Source organism: Mirounga angustirostris, unplaced genomic scaffold (assembly GCF_029215605.1).
Source record: "Mirounga angustirostris isolate CCGP_5_RB_7025 unplaced genomic scaffold, mMirAng1.0.hap1 SCAF_16, whole genome shotgun sequence".
Taxonomy (NCBI): Eukaryota; Metazoa; Chordata; class Mammalia; order Carnivora; family Phocidae; genus Mirounga; species Mirounga angustirostris.
The window spans coordinates 36,334,466-36,356,648 of NW_026991724.1; the positions used below are offsets into that span (position 1 = coordinate 36,334,466).

Genomic DNA, 22,183 nt, shown 5'->3' on the forward strand with positions numbered 1-22,183 from the left:
ACCTCTCTGAAATTCAGCTCACTCCTCTGCCATACGGGTGACCCCAATGAGGTGATCCCTGGGAAGGGCGAGGGTCTTGTCACTTGACCCAAGCGGGTGGCTGAGAGTGCGGGCTGCGCTTAGGAGGCTCACAGACTGTTGTCTCCCAAACAGATGACAGCCCAGCCCCACCAGCCCCCTTCGAACACCGGGTGGTGAGTGTCAAGGAGACCTCGACCTCAGCAGGTTACACAGTGTGCCAGCATGACGTCTTGGGAGGGTAGGTGGGCTTCTGCCTTGATGAGGGGCAAGAGCAGGAGGGGTGGGCCAGAGACAGCTGGAGACCCAAGCTGGCGTGCTGCTGGATGCTTCTCAGGAGGGGGTTGATCAGGAGCCAAGGCCCTGAGGTCAAGGTCACAGCATGCTAGTGACTGGATAGTCCACAGAGAGTGGGTGAGTGCAGGAGAGCCCACAAGGTGTGGGACGAAGTATAGGGTGCAGGAGGCCCACACAGTATGGGCATGGGAACCATACACTGGAGGTGGTAGGCAGGCCAGGTGGTGTGGAGTGAGGGAGGTGGTCCCTTGGGGTGCAGCACAGACCACTTGTGATAGGGTGAAGAAGGTCTTCTCCAGGTTTCAGGAGCAGCCATGTGGTGTGGGGGTGATGACTGCAGTACCTGCAGGGTGCAGGGTAACCCCCGTGGTGTTTATGAACGAAGTGCAGGCCCAGAAAGCCCAGGGTGCAGGATGGCCCACCATGTATGGGATGAGCCTCTTGGGCTCTCAGCCTGCCGTACCATCATGTCTCTGCAGAGGCCGGTTTGGCCAGGTCCACAGGTGCACGGAGAAGTCCACGGGCCTCTCGCTGGCAGCCAAGATCATCAAAGTGAAGAGTGCCAAGGACCGGGTGAGGCATCTGCCCTGGGCCAGCCAGTACCTTGGGCCACGTTCAAGGCTCCTATACTTCCTTCTTGGCCCCCAGGCCCCTGCATGCTGATCAGGAACCCTGCCACCTTCCCTGCCTCTTTTCCATGACTCCCACACTCTGCTCAGCATATCACCTCACACCCTGGGTGGCAGGGTCCCTCTGGACCTCCAGGTTTCCTTCTTGGGCCTCAGGTTTCCTATCTGTGGAATGGGGGGTTTGAACTAAGGTCCCTTTTGTTGTAAGAACCTGGTTTGGGTGGTGGTGAGTTGGAGACCTGATGTGAGAGGAGGAAAGGAGGTTGTGGGCATGCATGTGTCTTGGGAGGCGCAGCTGGCTCATCTTCCTGACCCATTTCTTGGAAACTCCTCTCCCGTCTGACTCTGCAAGGAGGATGTGAAGAACGAGGTCAACATCATGAACCAGCTCAGCCATGTGAACCTGATCCAGCTCTATGATGCCTTTGAGAGCAAGAACAGCTTTACCCTCGTCATGGAGTAGTGAGTGTCTTGGGAGGTGGAGCAGTGACTTCTCTGTGGGCCAGGACTCAGGACTGGGGCTTGGAGCTGTGGTTCTAGGCAAAACTCTCCCTTTCCCTTCCCCTCTCTGGGATATCTAGGGAATGTCATCACCTCCAATATGGAGCATGGAGGACAAAGCCATTTGTCATAAACCAGCAGTAAACCTGACTGACCTGTAGATATATGTCAGCTTGGCCTACACAATTTTTAATAATTTTGATTTAGGCGTTAACAATTGGAAATTGGGAGATTTCATATTGAAACCCAGCTATCTTGCTTTTCTTAAAAATGTGAGAGATCTAGCTGGACCTGCATTTCTAGCTGGAAGTGGTGTGCTGGAGCTCCCACTGGCTGACCCTTGTAGACAGGGCAACCAGTCTCCCATTTGCCATAGTCCCCACCATTCCCAGCTACCCCGAAGCTGAGGCCAGGGGCTCAGAGGCCGTTTATTTCTGTGCTTGTGTTGCTATTTTCCTTCTGGTAGGGTTTGTCATGTCATGTCTCTACCAAGAGTGAAAAAACAAAGATAGACTAAGGGCTATATTTTATGAAAACTTGTCTCACATCTGGTCTTTTTTGCCCATTTTGGGTTCTTGCCATGTAAGTATTAATTGGCCCCCGTAGGCAAATGAGTTTATAACTTTGATCCAGAGTATCCAGAGTCGAGCCTGGATTATCAACACTGAAGACAATCCCCAGTCTTCCTCTTGGCCCATCAATTCCTTTTTACCACCTGCACTCTGAGCTGGGAACAGGCCAGAACAAAGATCTCCATAAAACCCCAGATGTCAGTGGCACCCTCAGGCTTACCTGGGTCAGCCTCTTTTGACTCTTGGTGATAAGAGTGGACAAATCCTCTGAGAGCCTCGCTTAGGCCAGTGTTTGCCTCTCCCTTTGCCCTGGCAGTGTGGATGGGGGTGAACTCTTTGACCGGATCACAGAGGAGAAGTACCAGCTGACCGAACTGGCTGTGATCTTGTTCACCAAGCAGATCTGCCAGGCTGTGCATTACCTCCATCAACACTACATCTTGCACCTGGACCTCAAGGTCAGGCTCCACCTGGGCATGTGCTGGGGGGAGGGGGCCCAGGGTTCCTGAGCTGCTGCTGCTCTCTTACCTTAAAGAGCTCCATCAACAGACGGTCCTGGCTTCCGTTCCTGGCTCTCTGCCATCTCCTAGTTCTGGAGTAAATGAGTCGTGCTGGCTCTCTGAACCTCAGTTCTCTCATCTGTAAAATGTGGGTAGTTGGTTCAGTGTTATTTGAAGATTAAATGATACAATGACCTTCTTTTCCTTAAAAATATCTTTAGAGAGAGACAAACCAAGAAATAGACTCTTAATTTTGGAGAACAAACTGATGGTTGCCAGAGGGGAGGTGGGGTAGGAGGATGGGGTCAATAGGTGATGGGTATTTAGGAGTATATTTGTGATGAGCATTGGGTGTTGTATGTTTAAGTGTTGAATCACTAAATTGTGTACCTGAAACTAATATTACACTGTTTGCTAACTAGCTGGAATTTAAATAAAAACTTAAAACTTAAAAAAATTTTAAGATTAGTTTAAAAAATTAAAATAGAAACATAACAAATATAGACAATATAGAAATGTGTAAAATACACAGTGAAATTTCTTCCCATCCAGTCTCCATGCTAAGAGGTCCTCTCTATTAGCCGTTTGGCATGATACACAAACACACACAAAGGTGACCATGCTATACATCCTGTTTTTTTTTTTTTTCTTAAAGATTTTATTTTTTTTAAATTTATTCATGAGAGACAGAGAGAGAGACAGAGGCAGAGGGAGAAGCAGGCTCCCCGCGGAGCAGGGAGCCCGATGTGGGACTCGATCCCAGGACCCTGGGATCATGACCCGAGCCGAAGGCAGACGCTCAACCGACTGAGCCACCCAGGCGTCCCTATACATCCTGTTTTTAAACTTACTTTTTTAGTTAACAGTACATTGTAGACATCTTTTCTAATTCTCTTTAAGGGCCATGTGATATTCCATTGAATGAATGTGTTACACTCTCTTTTGTCTACTAGGATTGTCATAGGAGTGTCATGCACTGGGTGCAGTGCCAGGCTGGTAATAAGCACTTGACACGTGGTGGCTGTTTCTGTGGTTTCCCACGCTGCTGGGCCAAAAGGAGGGTGTTTCTCTACAATTCCTTTTAGGAATTTCAGTGGCTCCCCACAGAAGGTGGGAGGTAGGTTGGCAAGACCTTTGTGGGTGCACATTGCTTCTTCTGACCATCTTTTCTGATTGACATCAGACTCTAAGGTTGGAGTTCTGAGAAAAATGATGGAGATGGTGGGGAATTGGCCTCAGGCTTCCTAGATCACTAGAGCTAATTCCAGAGCTTCTGGATGAGCTGCTCTGTGAGGTTGGCAGTTAAGGGAAGCTCAGGCTTCTCCTCTGTGGTTCTGGGTCAAAAAGCTTTTGGGGCAACCCTGTGTCTCTGCAGCAGGAGATGATCATTGCTAAGGCCCATTTCCCAGCCAGAAACAGGGTTTGTGTTGGTTCAGTCCCTTCCTGGCCATGAGATCTTGTGTAAGTTCCTTGATCTTATTGGTTGATCTTGCATAAGCTCATCAATTGTAAAATGGGGAACAATAGTATCTACCTCTTAGGGGTGTTGTATGGATTAAAACATGAAGAAAGTGGGACGCCTGGGTGGCTCAGTTGGCTAAGTGTCTGCCTTCGGCTCAGGTCCTGGGATAGAGTCCTGCATCAGGCTCCTTCCTCAGCGAGGAGCCTGCTTCTCCCTCTGCCTGCTGCTCCCCCTGCTTGTGCTCTCTCTCACTCTTGCTCTCTCTCTCTGACAAATAAATAAATAAAATCTTTAAAAAAAATCCTTCAGATATTTATTTATTTTTTAAAAAGATTTATTTATTTGGCAGAGAGAGAGCACAAGTAGGCAGAGTGGTAGGCAGAGGGAGGGGGAGAAGCAGACTCCCCGCTGAGCAGGGAGCTCATGCAGGGCTTGGTCCCAGGGCCCTGGGATCATGACCTGAGCTGAAGGCAGATGCTTAACCACCTGAGCTACCCATGCGCCCCTAGATGTTAAAAAAAACAAAAAAAACACGAAACAAAGACACATGGAGAAAGAGCCCCAGGGCTGCTATCTAATACAATATCCACAAGCCCACATGTGTCTATTAAACACTTGAAATGTGGCTAGTGTGACTGAGGAACTGAATTTTAAATCTTATTGATGTTAATTTATTTAAATTTAAAAGCTGACACTCTATTTAGTTATTAGTATACTTTTAAGTATATTTGGAATGACTTCAATATGTGAATTTATTTCTCAACTATAAATTTCATGAAATCTTAGTACATCTAAAATATTTCTGATGAAAATTTAGTATCTGAATTGAGATGTGCTGTAAATATAAAATACACACTAGATTTCTAAGTCTTAATATGAAAAAAGAATGGAAAATATCTCATTAGTATTTTCCATATTGATAACCTCTTGAAATGATAAAATATTAGGCATACTGGGTTAAAGAAAATATATTATTGGAGTTAAGTTTTAGAAAATATTTTAAGATGAATGAAAATGAAAACACAACATACTAGAACTTATGGGATGCATCTAAAGCAGGAGGAAATTTGTAGCTGCAAACACCAATATTAAATAAGAAGAAATACCTTGAATCAATAATCTAAGATCCCACCTTAAGAAATGAAACAAAGAAGAGTAAGTTAAACTCAAAGCAGCAGAAGAAAGGAAATAATAAAGAGTAGAGCAGAAATAACTGAAACACAGAATAGATAAACAATAGAGAAAATCAATGACACCAAAAGTTGGGCCTTTGGAAAGATCAATAAATTGTCGAATCTGTAGCTATATTGGCCAAGACAAAAAGAGAAAATACTCAAATTACTAAAATCAGGATTGAAAGAAAGGACATCACTACTAGCCTTACAGAAAGAAAAAAGGATTATAAAGGAATAATATGAAAAATTGTATGCCAACAAGTTAGATAATTTAGATAAAATGAACAAATTCTCAGGAAGACACAACCACTGAAAACTGACTCAAGAAGGAATAGAAAATCTGAATCGACCTGTAATGAGAGATGGAATTAGTATCAAAAACTGCCCACAAAGAAGAGCCGAGGCCCATGTGGCTTCACTGGTGAATTCTACCAATTTAAAGAAGATTTAATTAAAAGAAGAATTAACACCAATTCTTCACAAACTCTTCCAAAAAATAAAAGATAAGGGGACACTTCCTAACTCATTTTATGAGGCCAGTCTCATCTTTTTTTTTTTAAGATTTTATTTTCAAGTAATCTCTACACTTAATGTGGGGCTTGAACTCGAAACCCTGAGATCAAGAGTCACACGCTGTACCTACTAAGCAAGCCAGGCGCCCTGAAGCCAGTCTCATCTTGATACCCAAACCAGACAAAAACATCACAAGAAAAGAAAACTATAGGCCAATATCCCTTATGAATATAGATACAAAAATCATCAATAAAATTTTAGCAAACTGAATACAACAACATATAAAAAGGATTATACACATGACAAAGTGGGATTTATCCTAAGAATGCAAGGTTGGCTTACCATAAGAAAATCATCAATCTAATATGCCGTATCAATAGAGTCATTTCAATAGATGCAGAAAAAGATTTGAAAATTTCATAATGCCTATGTCATTCACCTCACTTCTCATCGCATAGTTATTTTGTCATCTCATGTCGTCACAAGTAGAAGGGTGAGTATAGTAGAAAAAGATATTTTGAGAAAGAGAGAGAGAGACCACATTCACATAATTTTTATTATAGTATATTTTCATAATTGTTTTGTTATTAGTTGTTAATCTCTTACTGTGCCTAATTTATAGGTTATTTATAAGTTTATCATAGGTATGTATAAATAGGAAGAAGCATAGCATACATAAGGTTCGCTACTATCTGTTGTTTCAAGCATCCACTGGGGGTCTTGGAATGTATCCTCCATGAAGAAGGGGGGACTACTGAAATATCAAAAACAATAAAATACGTTGGAATAAATTTAACAGATGAAGTGCAAGACTTATGTTCTTAAAATCGCAGAAAATTATTAGAAGAATTTAAAGAAGACCTATAAATGGAAAAACATCCCATGGTCATGGATTGGAAGACTTAATTTTGTTAAGATGGCAATAATTGATCTACAGATTGAACACAATCTCTATCAAAATTGCAGCTGGCTTGGGCGCCTGGGTGGCTCAGTCGTTAAGCATCTGCCTTTGGCTCAGGTCGAGATCCCGGGGTCCCGGGATCGAGTCCCGCATCGGGCTCCCTGCTCGGCGGGAAACCTGCTTCTCCCTCTCCCACTCCCCCTGCTTGTGTTCCTGCTCTCGCTATCTCTCTCTCTGTCAAAAAAAAAAAAAAAATGTTTCTCTAAAAAAAAAAAAAAATTGCAGCTGGCTTCTTTGCAGAAATTAATGCACTGATCCTAAAATCCAGATGGAAATTTAAGAGATGCAGAATAGCAAAAACAAACCTCGAAAAAGAGCAAAGTTGAAGGATGCACATTTCCCATTTTCAAAATTTACAGCTAAGCTACAGAAATCAAAACAATGAGTTATGTGTATGAGGATGAATAGATAGCTCAATGGCATACAATTGAGAGTCCAAAATCAGACCCTTATAGTTGTGGTCAATTGATTTTTTGATAACTGTGCCATGACAAATCAACGAAGAAAGGATAATCTTTTCAATGGACACCATGCCTGATAACCACATGCAAAAGAATACACTCATACTATACACAAAAAATGGATTGTGACTTAGATTATAAAATTCTTAGAAGAAAACATAGGAGTAAATCTTTGTGACCTTGGATTATTAGGCAATGATTTCTTAGAAATGACTCAAAAGCAAAAGCTAGGAAAGAAAAATAGATAAATTAGATTTTATCAAAATTAAAAACCTTTATGCTTCAAAGTATATCATCATGAAAGTGAAATGACAGCCCACAAAATGGGAGAAATATTTCCAAACAATATATCTGATAAGAGACTTGTATCTATAATATGTAAATAAATCTTACAACTCAATAATTGAAAGACAAATTTTAGAATGGGCAAAGGATTTGAATAGACATTTATCCAATAAAGATATACAAATGGATGATAAGCACATGAAAAGATTCACAACATCATTAGTCATTAGAGAAGTACAAATCAAAACTACAGTGAAATATTGTTTCACACCCATTGGACTAAGCTAAAATAAAAAATAAAAATAACAGACAATAAGAAGTGTTGGCTATGATGTGGAGAAATTGGAACTCTCATATATTGCTGATGAGATTGTAAATTTGTGCATCCACTTTAGAAAACAGTTTGGCAGTTCCTAAAATGTTAAATGCAGAGTTACCACATGACCCAGTAATTTAACCTCTAGGTATGTACTCAAGAATATCAAAAACATAAGTCAATACCAAAACTTGTGCATAAACGTTCTTAGCAGCATTATGCATAATAGCCCTAAAGTGAAAACAACGTGAATATTCACCAACAGATGAATAGATACACAAATATGATATATCCATACAATGGAATATTATTCAGTTCTGAAAAGAAATGAGGGAGGTACTGATACATACTACAATATGGATGAAGCTCAAGGACATTAAATTAAATGAAAGAAGCCAGATGCAAAAGGCCAGTATTTGTATAATTCATTTTATGAAATGTCCAAATGGCAAATCCAAAGAGACAGAAAATATGTTAGTGATTACAAGATTTAGGGGTGGGAGAGAATGAAGAATGACCTCAGATGGGTATGAGCTGTGTTTTTTTGGAAGAGATAAAAATGTTCTTAAATTGGAGTCATTACATAACTCTCTGAATATACTAAAATCCATGGAATTGCACACTTTAAAATGATGACTTTTATAATACCATCATTATTGTTTATATTTATTATTTATATTTCAATAATGCTGTTATAAAAATTAAGTTCACTTATTTCTTTTTACATTTTTAATCAGCTGTTAGAAAATTTTTAAATTGTATATGTAGTTCACATTGTAGTTCTATCGGACAGTGTTGTTCTAGACCTTATAATGAAGACATGGAGACTTTAAGTCACCATTCTCCTGCTCCTATCTGAGGAATTGCGTGACTCCATTGTAACATAAATAAGAATAAAACCTTCTGTTGGGAGAAATAGTACCTGACATTTGCTTTGAAAGCTGTACAATGTTTTCATGCATGTTATGCGATTTGATCCTCTTACCTTCCCAGGAGGAAGGCAGGAAGTGGTTATTATTCCCGTTTTATAGATGGAAACACTGAGGTTTCAGAAAAGGGAAGGGACTCACCTAGGGACACAGACCCAGATCATAGACCCCTAGATCTCAGGCACCCGGCCTCAGATCTCCAGGGCTGTTCTACCATAAACCCTCCGCGTGCACCCCCCCCCATCCAAATTTGTTTTGCACAAGCAGCAAGCATCATTCCAGGCTCTCTCTGGGCCTCAGAGCTGATCTGAAGAACTTGAGAGGAGAAGCATATCAAGACCACCACCTCCATCCCATGGGTCACAGCTGTCACCACAAAATGGGAGATTGACATTGAACAGCTCTGATCTCCTTGACCAGACTACTGAAGCTTTGGTTCCCACCCCTGAGATTCTGTGATATAACTGGTCAGGGTTGGAGCCTGGACACTGGGACTTTCGAGAGCTCCCCTGATCATTCTAATGGGCAGCCAGGGTTTGGAACCATGACCCCAAGCCAATAGTCTCAAACAAGCAGCTTGTGGGCCAAGTCTACATCACAGAGGTATTCCGTTTAACTCTCACACGTGGATGTACATTTAAATTCGAGTTGTTAATATTTAAAAACATGGAACTTTCACATAAAAGTCTGTACTCTGGCTTCCCTTGAGCAACTGGGGCCTGCATTCCTGCATGATGACCCGAGGCTGGAGCTGCTTTACGCAGGGCAGAAGTCCCCCAGTTCCCTTATAATCCATAGCACTCCTTATGTCTCACACCAGCCCACTTTGTTTTCATGATCTAAGTATCCCTGTAGTATTGTCCTGACCCATTCATTCTCTTGGAGGCTGGGAAACTGAGGCCTGCTGACATAAGTGTGGGAGTTGCACCCCTTCTTGGCTGCTGGTTGAGCTAAGCAGACCTCTCTTTCTTTCCCAGCCGGAGAACATACTGTGTGTCAATCAGACAGGACATCAAATTAAGATCATTGACTTTGGACTGGCCAGAAGGTAAGAGGGTTGTATTTTGGCACTTTGACAAAACTCCTGGGGGGCTGCTTGTGGCTCTTTTGGATGTGGTTACCCACAGTTCAGCCTATTTTTGAGTTTTGGGACTGACACAGAAAGCTCTATCACTGAGAGGCTGGTAGCCTTTGATTGTGCAGATAGGCCTTGTTACTACCCGGGGGTGTGTGTGGGGGGGGGGGGTGGCTTCATGCTTCGGACTCTGCTTCTCCTTAAAAGGCTGTGGGATTAATTGTATTTCAAACCCCCTGTCTGAGCAGAGAGGGTGTGATGGTTAAAGGAGGACCACTGCGTGGGGGGTCCTCAGATCAATTCTGTTCATCCCCCGGAACTGAAGCCAGGATGTGCTGAGCTATGTGAGGTATCCAGAACCACCCCTGCCCCCTGGGAAGTGAGTAGTTTAAATAAGAAAGTGCATATATGCCAGTGTAGGGTGGTGTCAGACTATGTGGTTCTGGGCCTCTCAAGACTGGGTTAAATCTTGGTAAAATGATGATCAAATGAAATGCCTGCTGACATGGGGCAGTTTTGAAGGTTAAACGGAATAATACCTTGACAGTGCAGGCCCATCCTAGGAGGGTGGCTAGGTTCTCAAGTTTGACTGCATAAAGTAAACATATGTCTTTAAAAGTGTCCCTTAAAATGCCTAAAGCCTAGTGAAGGAGAGTTTATCCATAGATAGATTTACAATCCTGTCCAGTCGTATGTATGATGAACACTCTAGCCCCTGACACACACAGCCAGTGGTGTGGGTTCTTCGCAATGGCAGGAACAGACCCTTGGCATTGAGAAGGGCTGTCCCCCAAACCTTCAAGCATCCACGGTCTACAAATATGGGGTAGTTGTGTGCCCATCCTCCAGGCTTCCTCCAGAATTCTATTTCCACCAGGAATGACATTTCCCTGGGAATCACGTGTTTTCTAGGTAGGTCTCCACACTAGAGCTGAATTAAAAAAGTTGTTTCTGTCACTTTATAAGCCTAGCAGTGCCCTCTGCTGCATCCACAAGGGGACGAAAGCACAGCCTTGTCACAGTGGAGACAGAACCTTTTGCGTGAGCTCAGCCTCTGGGGTCCAGACCTGCCTCCCAGAAGTAGTAGTGAAAACCACAGTGGCAGTCTTCCTAGGTCCCTCTCCCATTGGGTGAAATGGTACCATTACTTATCTCTTTGTAGGGGTGAAAAATGCGTTTTCAGTGCCTACGTGATGGATGGGAGGCCAAGGGTGAGGTCATGAGAGTAAAGGCAGAGGGCAGTTCATATAATCCTACTGTACCTTCAGGATCCCCATTACACAGTGTACTGTTTTTCATGAACAATATACCAAAGGCCCCAACGCAAATGCTTCAAAATCACATTTAATCCATAATGTAAAAAATTGCTTAATATTTTCCTAAATAATGTGTTATAAAGTTGGGATACATCCTATACACTTGCATGTATTATCCACTAGAGCAATGTCTCTGAATGTATTTTTTATTATCATTGCCTACCTTCCAAAGAGCCTTTTTAGACATTTCTTTCCTAATCACCAGGCCCCCTCCTCATGAAATTTAATGCTGCAATTGTCCTTTGTATCTGTTTATGTACCATGGCTCTTTGGAAAGCCACAAAGCATTGTAATAGCTAAGACTTTTTTGCACTTCCAAGAACCAATGCTCACCTAAGTGGGGCAATACTGTCTTCGCTGAGCATGCACACCCTCCCAAATGTGTATGTAGTACCCTCCCAACTGCCAGATGTCCAGTTGCCAAATGAGTATTTACAGTGACAAACTGTAAATTCAGAGCAAGGATTTGCCAGCTTAGGCTCCTGGGTTCTGGGAAGGCTTCTCTGAGTAGTTGGAAGGGAGAGATGGACAGGGTGTGGTTATCTGCAGGCAGTAGTATGCTGGTACATGTTTATCAGCTCTGGGGGCGGGGTGGGGAATGGGTTTGACTCGTAGCCTTTGCTAATTTTAGCTGAGTTCAACCTACCAACACGATGTCACTGAATGCAGATTGGGAGGAGATGGGCACAACTGACTGTCATGTACCGGTGAGAACCGGCTCCAGCATACGGGGGTGGGAGTGGTGGGGGTGCGTGGAAGTTGGGGGTTGGTATAGGATGTACACCACGCATGCACAGGATCTCTTGGGGAAGGCAGGAGCTGGGGTGGGATCGGAGGAAGAAGATACAGTGAAGATGAGGGCGTTCATAGGGAGTCCTGAATGTTGGAACATTATCCTATAGGCCACTAAGTTACCTGGTGGGGAAGTGAAAAGGGCTGTGGGCCAGGTTACCAAGCACGTTAGTCAAAATCTATCCCCAAACTCTCAGCAGTCCATCCCAAACTGTCAGATAAATTTCTTAACTGGGTCAAAGGCATTGATGACAATAATTTTGCCCAGAGATGGAGGGCAAGTTCAAGAAAATAAACGTGGGGAACCACATTGAAGAGAAGGCCACCCGTGTGAAACTGCTGGGCACTGGGGAAGTGCAGGTGTCTGAAACATGTGATACTCAGGAAACCGCACTCAGCAGAGCTGGGCTGACGGAGGCCCAGGTTCCCGTGGGGAGGTGAAAGGAAAACATCAAAAACACCCTCAACAGTCCGGCAACCTGGCCGTTGGGCAAAAGGATCATTTGGCAAATTGGATTTTGCCAGACTGGCCTGCTTCCTGGGAAGCATGTCCTTCTAGGAAGAAGAATCTGTGGGGGGAATGTGCAGGTTGAGAGAGCATATTTTATATGCCAGAAGTAGTAAATGTTTGTAAAGAAGGAGGAAAAGCCAGTTTTCCCCTATAATACAAACTGTAGCAAGTCAAGTGGTATTTCTGGGTGGAGCTATTAGAAGATGCTGAGATTTTCAGTGGGGGGATGGCCTCAGTCATGGAGCCAGTGGGGGGGGCGGGGCACACACAGATCTTCAGAGGCCATGACATCCAGCAAGAGGGACCAGCGTTACACCAGGCTGGGCAGTGAGACCCATCAGTGGGTCTAAGTAGGGAACCTGTCAAGGGTCAAGGATGGGGCCGGGATGGGAAATATCTTAAGTTTGGTCTCAGAATGTTGGGTGCAGGGTTTGGCTTCCTGACTGCCAGTCTGGTGCTCAGATTGGAATCCAAGCCTATTTCATCAGATCCTTTGGCAGGGCAAGGAGCTGCCACCTCACATGTGACTCTATGGTCACAGAGGGCCTTATGCTAGGAATTTGGAGAGAGGGTCTTGGTGGATATTTTGACCTAGCTTTGGGGTTAGTTACTGCCACAGTACTATTGTGTAACAAACCACCCCAGGGGCTTCAGTCGTTAGGCATCGTCTTCGGCTCTCAGGTCATGATCCCAGGGGCCCCGCGTCAGGCTCTCTGCTCAGCGGGAAGCCTGCTTCTCCCTCTGCCACTCCCCCTGCTTGTGTTTCCTCTCTCACTGTCTCTTTCTGTCAAATAAATAAATAAAATCTTAAAAAAAAAAAAAAAAACCCACCCCAAATTGCAGAGGCTTAAAACAGTCATTTCTTCTCATCCACCCATTTGCGAGCCAGCTGGGGGAGTGGTACGCTGGACCCAACTCATAGCAGCTCATGATAAGGAACCTTGTAAACAGTTGTTAAAATATACCATTAATTAACAATTAACGAACTTATATTAAAAACAAAGATTACTATTTTCAAATGTTACCACTTCCTAATTATTTTACTACATTTCACTACTCCTGAGGTCATTTGTGCCTGTTGTATCTGTACGGTGGGAAGACCGTGGAACGGTGTGCTATGGCAAGTCCCTTCCCAGCTCTGCATTCAGTGATGTCAGGATGGTAGTTTGCAATCAGTCAGGGTGAAATCAGTATTTATACCACTGAAAATGGCAAATGCTGCAAATAAGGACTTTTTTTTTTTTAATCCGATGGCTGGTTGTTAAATATTTACCCATGTGCCACTGGTCCGGAATCACTGATTCCCAGTCACTGAGCTGACATGGGCTTGGATCCAGGATGCAGATCAGTGAGGACGGGTCTGCTCCAGGCGTCTCCCATTCTCTCCTCATGGTGATGGCAGAGGCGCTAGAGGGCAGGCTTTTACAGTCTAGCTTGGATGGGCCCGCTGTCACTCCCCCCACTGCTCGCGTGGCCGAGCCCAGTGTCATCGGGGTGGGGCAATGTATGTTGCCTCTAGCGGAGTGAGCTACGAAGTCATGTGGTACAGGATGTGGCTATGGGGCTAGATGAAGCAGTGAAAACAATCATGCAGCCTCTGGGAAAGTGGCTTCCAGGGGCTGAGAGCCTGGGTCTTCTCTCCTCCCTTTTTCCGTTTTCTCTCCTTTTTTGCGGGGGATGGAGGGAGGTTTCAGATCTTTTATTGTGAAACACGAAACATGCATTTAAAAAGTGAAAGTACACATTGAAAAAGTACATTTATATCACAAAGCACTGACCACATCATATTTGCAAATACATTTGCTGGAAGGTGTGTATTTACACAAACCAATTTTCATTTCTACACAAATATTAACTTACTATCTAGTGATAGATATTTTGTACATTTTCAAAAGAAAACAACAATTTTACAACAAAACCAAAATTAAGATCTTCATCAAGGCTTCTGCATCCATTTACTTAACAAAGGTTTTTTTTTCCTCATACAATGAATCAAATACTATATTGTCCTCTTCTTCTTATTCGCCCTGAGGTGCTAGAGGCTGTGGCATTCCCTGGGGACTTGTCTGAGCATAGTAGGCTGCTTGTTGTGCCTTTCAGCTCGGCTCCTTGGCCCTGAGTCAGCTGCCAGGGTAGGGGAGCCGCATGTTGCCAGAGGAGGGTTCCTGCTCTCTTCTAGGTCCCTTGCTTCCCGCTCAACAAGGCTACCATGATGATCCTTGTAGCTCCTTCACTGGATCAGTGTAGGCTGTGTTGGCCCAAGTCTGCATTTATCCGGCTCTCAGCAAATTTGGAAGCGAAAGCTCTTTGACAAGTCACTTCCCTGGCTTAAGGGAAGCAGGGCACATTGGCAGAATATTCATTTTATTCTCAATTGCCTTGTCTGTAAGATGGGGACAGTAATCTTACAGACTTCATGGGGCTGTGTAAGAATGAGAAGAGTTATATATATGTAAAACTTTTAGCCTGGCAAACAGGAAGTGCCCATTATATTTTATAAATTAATACTTTTTTTTTTTTAGAACAATCTTAGGTTCACAGTGAAATTGAGGGGAAGGCGCAGAGATTTCCCATATACCCCTTGCTCCCAGTCATGCCTCCCCGACCAGGGTGGTACAGGGTAGTACCTTTGTTACCATAGATGAACTTACACTGACATATTATCGCTCAAAGTCCATACTTTACATTACTGTTCACTCTTGGTGTTGGACATTCTATGGGTTTGGACAAATGTATAATGACATGTATCCATCGTTATGGTACCATATGGAGTATTTTTAAGCCTACAAATCCTCTGTTCTCCACCTATTTATCTCTCCCTTCCTCTCCCCACCCCAACCCCTGGCAACCACTGATCTTTTTATGTCTCCATAGTTTTGCCCTTTCTTGAATGATCTCTAGTTGGAATCATACAGTAGCCTATTCAGACTGGCTTCTTTCACTTACTACTGTGGACTTGTTTCCTCTATGTCTTTTCATGGCTTGATAATTCATTTCTTTTTAGCACTGAATAGTATTCCATTGTCTGGATGTACCACAGTTTATTTATCCACTCACCTACCAAAGGACATCTTGGTTGTTGCCCATTACATTTTAGCTAAAGACTTTCTAAAAGACTAAAAATTCTAAAAACCACTTTTCAGTCATCTCCTTTCCCACTCAGCCATCAACTCTCTTTCTAACCTTTATTAATCTTCCTGTCCAGAACCTTTTTTTTTTTTTTTTTAAGATTTTATTTACCGGGCGCCTGGGTGGCTCAGTTGGTTGAATGTCTGCCTTTGGCTCAGGTCATGATCCCAGCATCCTGGGATCGAGCCCTGTGTCAGGCTCCCTGCTCAACGGGGAGTCTGCTTCTCCCTCTGCCCCTCCCCCTGCTCATGCTCTCTCTCACTCAGCATGTGCTCTTTTATTGATTTATTTAAGAGAGAGAAAGAGAAAGAGAGAGAGGGAGCACGAGCAGGGGCAGAGGCAGAGGGAGAAGCAGGCTTCCCGCTGAGCAGGGAGCCCGACGTGGGGCTCAATCCCAAGCCCCTGGGATCATGACCTGAGCCAAAGGCAGACACTTAACTGACTGAGCCACCCAGGTGCCCCAGAACCTTTTTTCTAATTCTTATTCTTTTTGTAATTGTGTAAAATACACATAAAACTTAACATCTTAACCATTTTTAAATTTATTTGAGAGAGAGAGAGAAACAGCATGGGAGGGGATAGGGTCAAAGGGAGAAGCAGGCTCCCCGCTGAGCCGGGAGCCCGATGTGGGACTCCATCCCAGGACTCCGGGATCATGACCTGAGCCAAAGGCAGTCGCTTAACCAACTGACCCACCCAGGCGCCCTTAACCATTTTTAAATTTAATTCAGTAGTGTTAAATAAGCAATTTCTAGAACTCTTCTCATCTTGCGAAAACTGAAACTCTATACTGGTTAAACAATAACTGGTCATTTTCCTCCTGCCTCCAGCACCTGGAAACTACCATTCTACCCTCTGTCTCTGACTTTGACCACTCTAGGTACCTTATCAAAGTGGAACCATACAGTATTTGTCTTTTTGTGACTGACTTCTTTCACTTAGCATAATGTCCTGGAAGTTCACCCATATTGCAGCATGTGTCAGAATTGCCTTATATTGTAAGGCTGAATAATATTCCACTGTATGTATCTACCACATTTTACTTATGCAGTCATCTGCCGATAGACACTTACTTGGGTTACTTCCTCCATTTGGCTATTATGAATAATGCTGCTATGAATATGGGTATGTAAATATCTCAAGATTCTGCTTTCAATTTTTTTGGATATACAGCCAGAAGTAGGATTGCTGGATCATATGGTAGTTCTATTTTTAATGTTTTTGAGGAACTGCCATACCGTTCTCCATAGCAACAGCACCATATTACATTCCCACCAGCAAGGGTTCTAGTTTCTCTACATCCTAGCCAACTCTTGCTATTTTCTGGTCTTTTGTTTGTTTGGTTGTTTTATAGGAGTCATGATATGCAGTGGTATCTCATTGTGGTTTTGATTTGTATTTTCCTGATAATTAGTGATATTGAGCATATTTGCTTTCTCTAATTCTTACTGTCATCTCACCAACCAAATTGCTCACACCACAAGAGCAGACCTCCACAGACAGCTGCTATCCAATTTGTTTGTGTGTGTTCATGTGGCTACATGCTGAATAAGATATATTGATCATCTCCCCTTTTCACATTGTAATTGCTTGGAGGGAGAGGGCTGTGGTTTTCTGGTTCTTCCTAGTGACTTAGGAAAGTCTGAAGTTGGGGCCAAGGGTATAATGATTCCTCAGTAAACTGCATGTGGTGGGTTGGGAGGTCCAGACAACATGGCAGACAGGAAGGGTTGGGAATGTCTAGCTCCTACCTGGAATTAGTCCCAGCCTCCACATCTTCTCTCAGGGCTCACTCCCATGGCCCTTTGCATCCCTCTTCCCCAGGTACAAGCCTCGGGAGAAGCTGAAGGTGAACTTCGGCACTCCAGAGTTCCTGGCCCCAGAAGTTGTCAACTATGAATTTGTGTCCTTCCCTACGGACATGTGGAGTGTGGGAGTCATTATCTACATGCTGTGAGTGCCCAGGAGCCTGGCTCCCAGTGAGAATAGGGGCCATCTGTCTTAGTTTGGGTATCCTTAGAAGCAGCAAAACTTTGAGTGTGAGTCGTTTGAGAGGTGTTCCCAGGGAACAGCGACAGAGGAGTAGGGAAGTGAGACAGGGGAAGACACCGGTAAAGCATGTGCTATTCAGCCACTTACCACTGTGGGCAAGTGGAGTTGAATCCTGCAGGGAAGTCTGGGATCCATCATGGAACAGCCCTCCAACAGTTATTCTATCTGAGTGGGGAGGGAGTTGGGGCATTTATACACCAACTCTTATCAGTCATTGCTTGTGAGCCGATGCCGAGGGCACTGGTTCCCTGAAACTTCTGGGTGGATAAAGCAACTTCGCCTGGAGAGAAAGTTCTCCAGCCAGGAAATGCAGGTGCTGCAGTACAGCAGAGCAGTAAGGAGAGGAGATGGACAGGGCAGGACACTGGCTGCTGCATCATCTAACCTTGTCCCTCCTGCCCTGCGCCGTTTTCTCTGCACAGAGGAAGCAGAGTTAGGGTGCACTGAGAGGAGCTATGTACACTGACAAAGCATCCTCATCTCTCTGTGACTTCCCTTGGCTTTTTCCTCAGAGGCCCAGTCAAATCATGCTTTGCTCCCAGACTTATCATTATGGTACAGTTGCTACCATGTGTCCCCACACTTTGTATGTGTGTATGCATCAGGTGGGGGAAGTTTGAGGCCCAAGGCTAGCCAGTTAGACTGTCCTGTCTCTCTGGCCTCACTCTAGAAGGACCTATGGAAACCAGTTTTCTTTTGGGCCCTGAGGCCTGGGGTAGTCTCTAAACTAGCCAGGCTGTCTCAGAGACATGCTAAGGTATTTTTAAATTAATATGTAACCTGATAAGTGGACATATTGGACTGGATCTCAATTTATTCTTCACTTCAGGCTAAAAGGAAAATAGGTGAGCATGATTGGGGATTTATTCAAACACTCTTCATGCCTCTAAATTTTCAGTCCTGCCACTTCTTCCCCTAACAGAACACATTGGACTATCTCCTGTGGAGAAGTAATGGGGTGCTTTTCTTTTGAACCCTCTTGGTTCTGGTTAATGTTGCTTGAACCTTGTAAGACCTCTATCCTGTTGTCGCGTGTTGGCAGATAATGGCCTTCTACAGACTGACGGTCCTTTCTCTCCTCTGTAGACTCAGTGGTTTGTCCCCATTTCTAGGGGAAACAGATGCAGAGACCATGAATTTCATTGTGAACTGTAGCTGGGATTTTGATGCTGACACCTTTGAAGGGCTGTCGGAGGAGGCCAAGGACTTTGTTTCCCGCCTGCTTGTCAAAGAGAAGAGGTACCGTACCTTCATTGCTCGTCATTCTCAAACCATTCTGATGGGGACCACCCATCTGGGTGCTGTGATTATCAGGCTGGTGCTGGGTGTCCTCTGGACCAACTCTGTCCAAGGTATCTTAGTCCGCTACCTCTTCAGAGCAAAAAAAAGTAGCAGGGAAAGAGATGGAGGAAATCAATTAAAAAATAAACAATTAGGAGCATAAAATCTAGACAGAGTTTTAGAAAGGACCACATATATAAATTAGTCCTACTACCAAGTTATCACTTTTAATAGGTTAATGTTGAAAAAAAGTTGAGATATGCAGATGTTCTTCCCCAGAATACAGACCAGAAAACCTCATTTGTTGAGAATGAAAGCCTACTTTGTTTTCAGCAGCCATATCCAAGTCATGGGTGGAACCATGGAGTTTTCTGATACTCATCAGACATAAAGAAATAATTGCAAACGACCCAGGGTGAGGCCCAAGAGTCTGGGCTCTGAGACAGCCCACAGTTCCCTGGCCTTTACTATTTTGTTCTTTCTGATGGTGAAAAGTTATGAGAGGAAAAGTATTTTTAATTCAGATGAACAAAACTGACATTTTTCTCTGGAAAGAGAGACAAGCTTCTTTCAAGGCTCATGTTCTTTGACTTCTTACGAGCAATTTCAGGCCCAGCTGGCCTTGCTACTCCGTGCCTCGATGCCCCGCTCTCTGGAAGAGATGATTAATCACTGGGATACAGTCCCTCTACAGAGGGCAGGGACATTTTGCTGATGACTTTCTTGTACTTCTTCTTCTTCTTTTTTTTTTTTTAAAAGATTTTATTTATTTATTCATGAGAGACAGAGAGAGAGAGAGAAGCAGAGGGAGAAACAGGCTCCCAAGAAGCAGGGAGCCCGATGCGGGACTCGATTCCAGGACTCCGGGATCATGACCTGAGCCGAAGGCAGACGCCCAACCGTCTGAGCCACCCAGGCGCCCCGACTTTCTTGTACTTCTAAGGAGGGGAATTTTAGACATGAGGAGTTCCTTTTTAGTATGTGGCACGAATCTCGCCAGATGATTAATCCGTTCCACTGACTCAGGCTTCCTACCCAGCTGAACCATCTTCTGGACAACCAGAAAAGGCAACCCTAACTGACAGTTTCAATTTCTCTTTTCTCAGCTGCAGAATGAGTGCCACACAGTGCCTGAAACATGAGTGGTTGAATAATTTGCCTGCCAAAGCTTCAAAATCCAAAGTTCGTCTCAAATCCCAATTATTACTGCAGAAATACATGGCTCAGAGGAAATGGAAGGTATCTGTTTTTTCTTAGGAAAGGCAGCATTTGTCTTTTTAATGTGTCCTTTGAAAGAAGTGTAGCTAAGTTTTTACTTATATTTTCATTTTAAATAGAAAGATTATTTAGGAGAAAAAAGTATCTTATGTCAAAACCTGTTACCTTGATTAAAAATGCCACCGACCAAAACCAACTGGCATAAAAGTGGCATTAAGTTCATACTTAGGTGGACACTTGTAATGACAGAATGAAATTTGAGCATGTGTTCTCAATGACAATAATAGTGAAGGGCTTGGAACTTATTGCCTGCAGCTTGAGATTTGATTCCTCCATGTTTCAGAAAGAGGGGCTGGGAAAACCCTATTAGGTTGTAAAAGCTTCATATTTTTGTTTACAAATAGAACTCTTCGGTACCATGAACATAAAATCTGTCCCCAAAACATCTGTCCTCCAGGAAAGTGGCTTTCCAGCATTTTGATATCAACTCAGATCCTCACTAAAAATCAAAAACAAAAGCCTTTACCTAGAGAACCAGTATGCAAGGATACAAATACATACGTACACATATGAAATAAAAATATCCCAACGTTTGCTAAACAGTGTGATGCACTCAGATATTTTCTATTCTGTGGTATTTGTTTTCATTCAAAAAAGTGCTGGTCATAACCCACCAATTTGACTTCATGACCCACTGGTGGGTTGTGAATCACAATTTGAAAGACAGTATTCCAGTGGGCTCCATTTTTCACATGAAAGGGGCAGGATAATGTATTTTCTCACTTCATACTCGCTCCAGAATGCCCCAGAGTTGTGTGGCTGTTCTACTAGAATTTTGCCACAAATTTGTTTTCTCCATTAGGTTCTCAGTTTTGAACAAACCCAAGTGGCTAAACTTGTTTAAGTCCTTTTATTTTTTCTTCTTAAAGCAATTGGTCTAAAAATATATTTTTTCTTCTTTTCTCTCCTTAACATCAAGAAACATTTCTACGTGGTGACTGCTGCCAACAGGCTAAGGAAATTTCCAACTTGTCCCTAATTCTCAACTCTGCTGTTCCCATGGGCCCAGATGGTGATGAAGTGATGACTCAAGATTTTTAACAATCCAGTCTTGTACTAACATTGATTCCACTTATTTTGTAGAGAAAGGTTATGGCTCTTGCCTTCCTTGTGAATGAAAAGTGGCTGTAAGAAAAGTGACCTACAGACTTTTTTCTGCCTTACAAGATCATACTAAGTTGAAATGCTGTGTTTACTTTTCAAGTATACCTACTTTGGGTGATAAGTGTAGGCATGCTTTAGGTAGGTAGGAAAGCTTCTACTTTGTATGTGTCAAATTTGAAGTCCAAACTTACTCTGATTAAAGAACTTAGTAGACTATTACACAGGGTCATGTTATTCAGTGTTATGCCCTCCAGTACAAAGAATTCTTAGAATTTTGATTTGCTCAAGTGTGAGCTGACATTTTACTGTACTACCCTGCTCTTGTGGAAAGCAACGTGGACTTAGGGCCATGATCCTCAAACTTGTTTTCACTTGTGCTCCCTTTTGAGACTCAAACCATGCATCCTTTAATATTCTTTGAAACTTCAAAATATACCACCTATCCTGGGTAAATCAGAACAATGATTATTTTGAATGTGCTTTTTAAATCTATACACACCTCCACCCTCTCCTAACTGGCCCTGTCCTGGCATTGGTAGTCTCACTCCTGGCCTCCCTTCCTCAGTTACGAACTTATGGTCTAGTAAGTCTGGAATTGATATGCAATATGTAAAAGATAAGAGTGTAATGATGTTCAGCTTTCTGAGAGAAACACAAATGGTACATCATGAGACAATAAAATGCTCTGCTACTGCTTTGTTAAGGATATACCACTCTCAGTGTTGTCATTTAACTTATAAAATGACTAACAAGAAGTATTGTATTATTTGAAAGTAAAGAATGCTTTTAATTTCCTTGCTTCTAACCTGATTTTTGTGCTATCCCCATGAACTTCTCGGGTCAGCAGTTTTAATTACTTTTAGCTTAGTTTTTTGGTTTTTACTTTTAGTTTTTAATTAGCCGTGCAACAGTTTCACAGCCTTTCAGGATTTTTGTTCAAATAAAGACCCTGCTTTTTTTGGCAGAGGATGTGGGTGTGGGGAGGGAGGCAGAAGGTGGCGAGGTGAATCCTGCTGCTGCAGTTCT

General features: G+C 43.3%; 1 protein-coding gene and 1 long non-coding RNA gene across 6 annotated transcripts in view; one reads left to right on the forward strand and one right to left on the reverse strand.

The window, feature by feature from the left end:
• The window catches only part of MYLK3 (myosin light chain kinase 3), a 46,727-nt gene extending 24,862 nt beyond the window's left edge, over positions 1-21,865 (forward strand). For 4 of the 5 annotated variants that reach the window (XM_045891169.3, XM_064581973.1, XM_045891168.3 and 1 more), the window contains exons 5-13: positions 154-259; positions 795-888; positions 1,297-1,406; positions 2,334-2,475; positions 9,597-9,667; positions 17,267-17,395; positions 18,581-18,733; positions 19,882-20,014; positions 20,973-21,865. In XM_045891169.3, coding sequence (XP_045747125.1) covers positions 154-259; positions 795-888; positions 1,297-1,406; positions 2,334-2,475; positions 9,597-9,667; positions 17,267-17,395; positions 18,581-18,733; positions 19,882-20,014; positions 20,973-21,032 — 998 coding nt within the window. In that variant the 3' untranslated portion in view covers positions 21,033-21,865. The remainder of the gene's footprint in view (positions 1-153; positions 260-794; positions 889-1,296; positions 1,407-2,333; positions 2,476-9,596; positions 9,668-17,266; positions 17,396-18,580; positions 18,734-19,881; positions 20,015-20,972) is intronic. The other variant, XM_064581972.1, reaches the window with a different exon arrangement.
• Positions 1,109-13,709, reverse strand: LOC135362903 (uncharacterized). Its single transcript, XR_010408320.1, has 3 exons — positions 13,587-13,709; positions 2,546-2,656; positions 1,109-1,289 (listed from the first exon to the last, which is right to left on the reverse strand). It is a non-coding gene; the product is annotated as an uncharacterized LOC135362903 (long non-coding RNA).
• Positions 21,866-22,183: the final 318 nt, after the last annotated feature.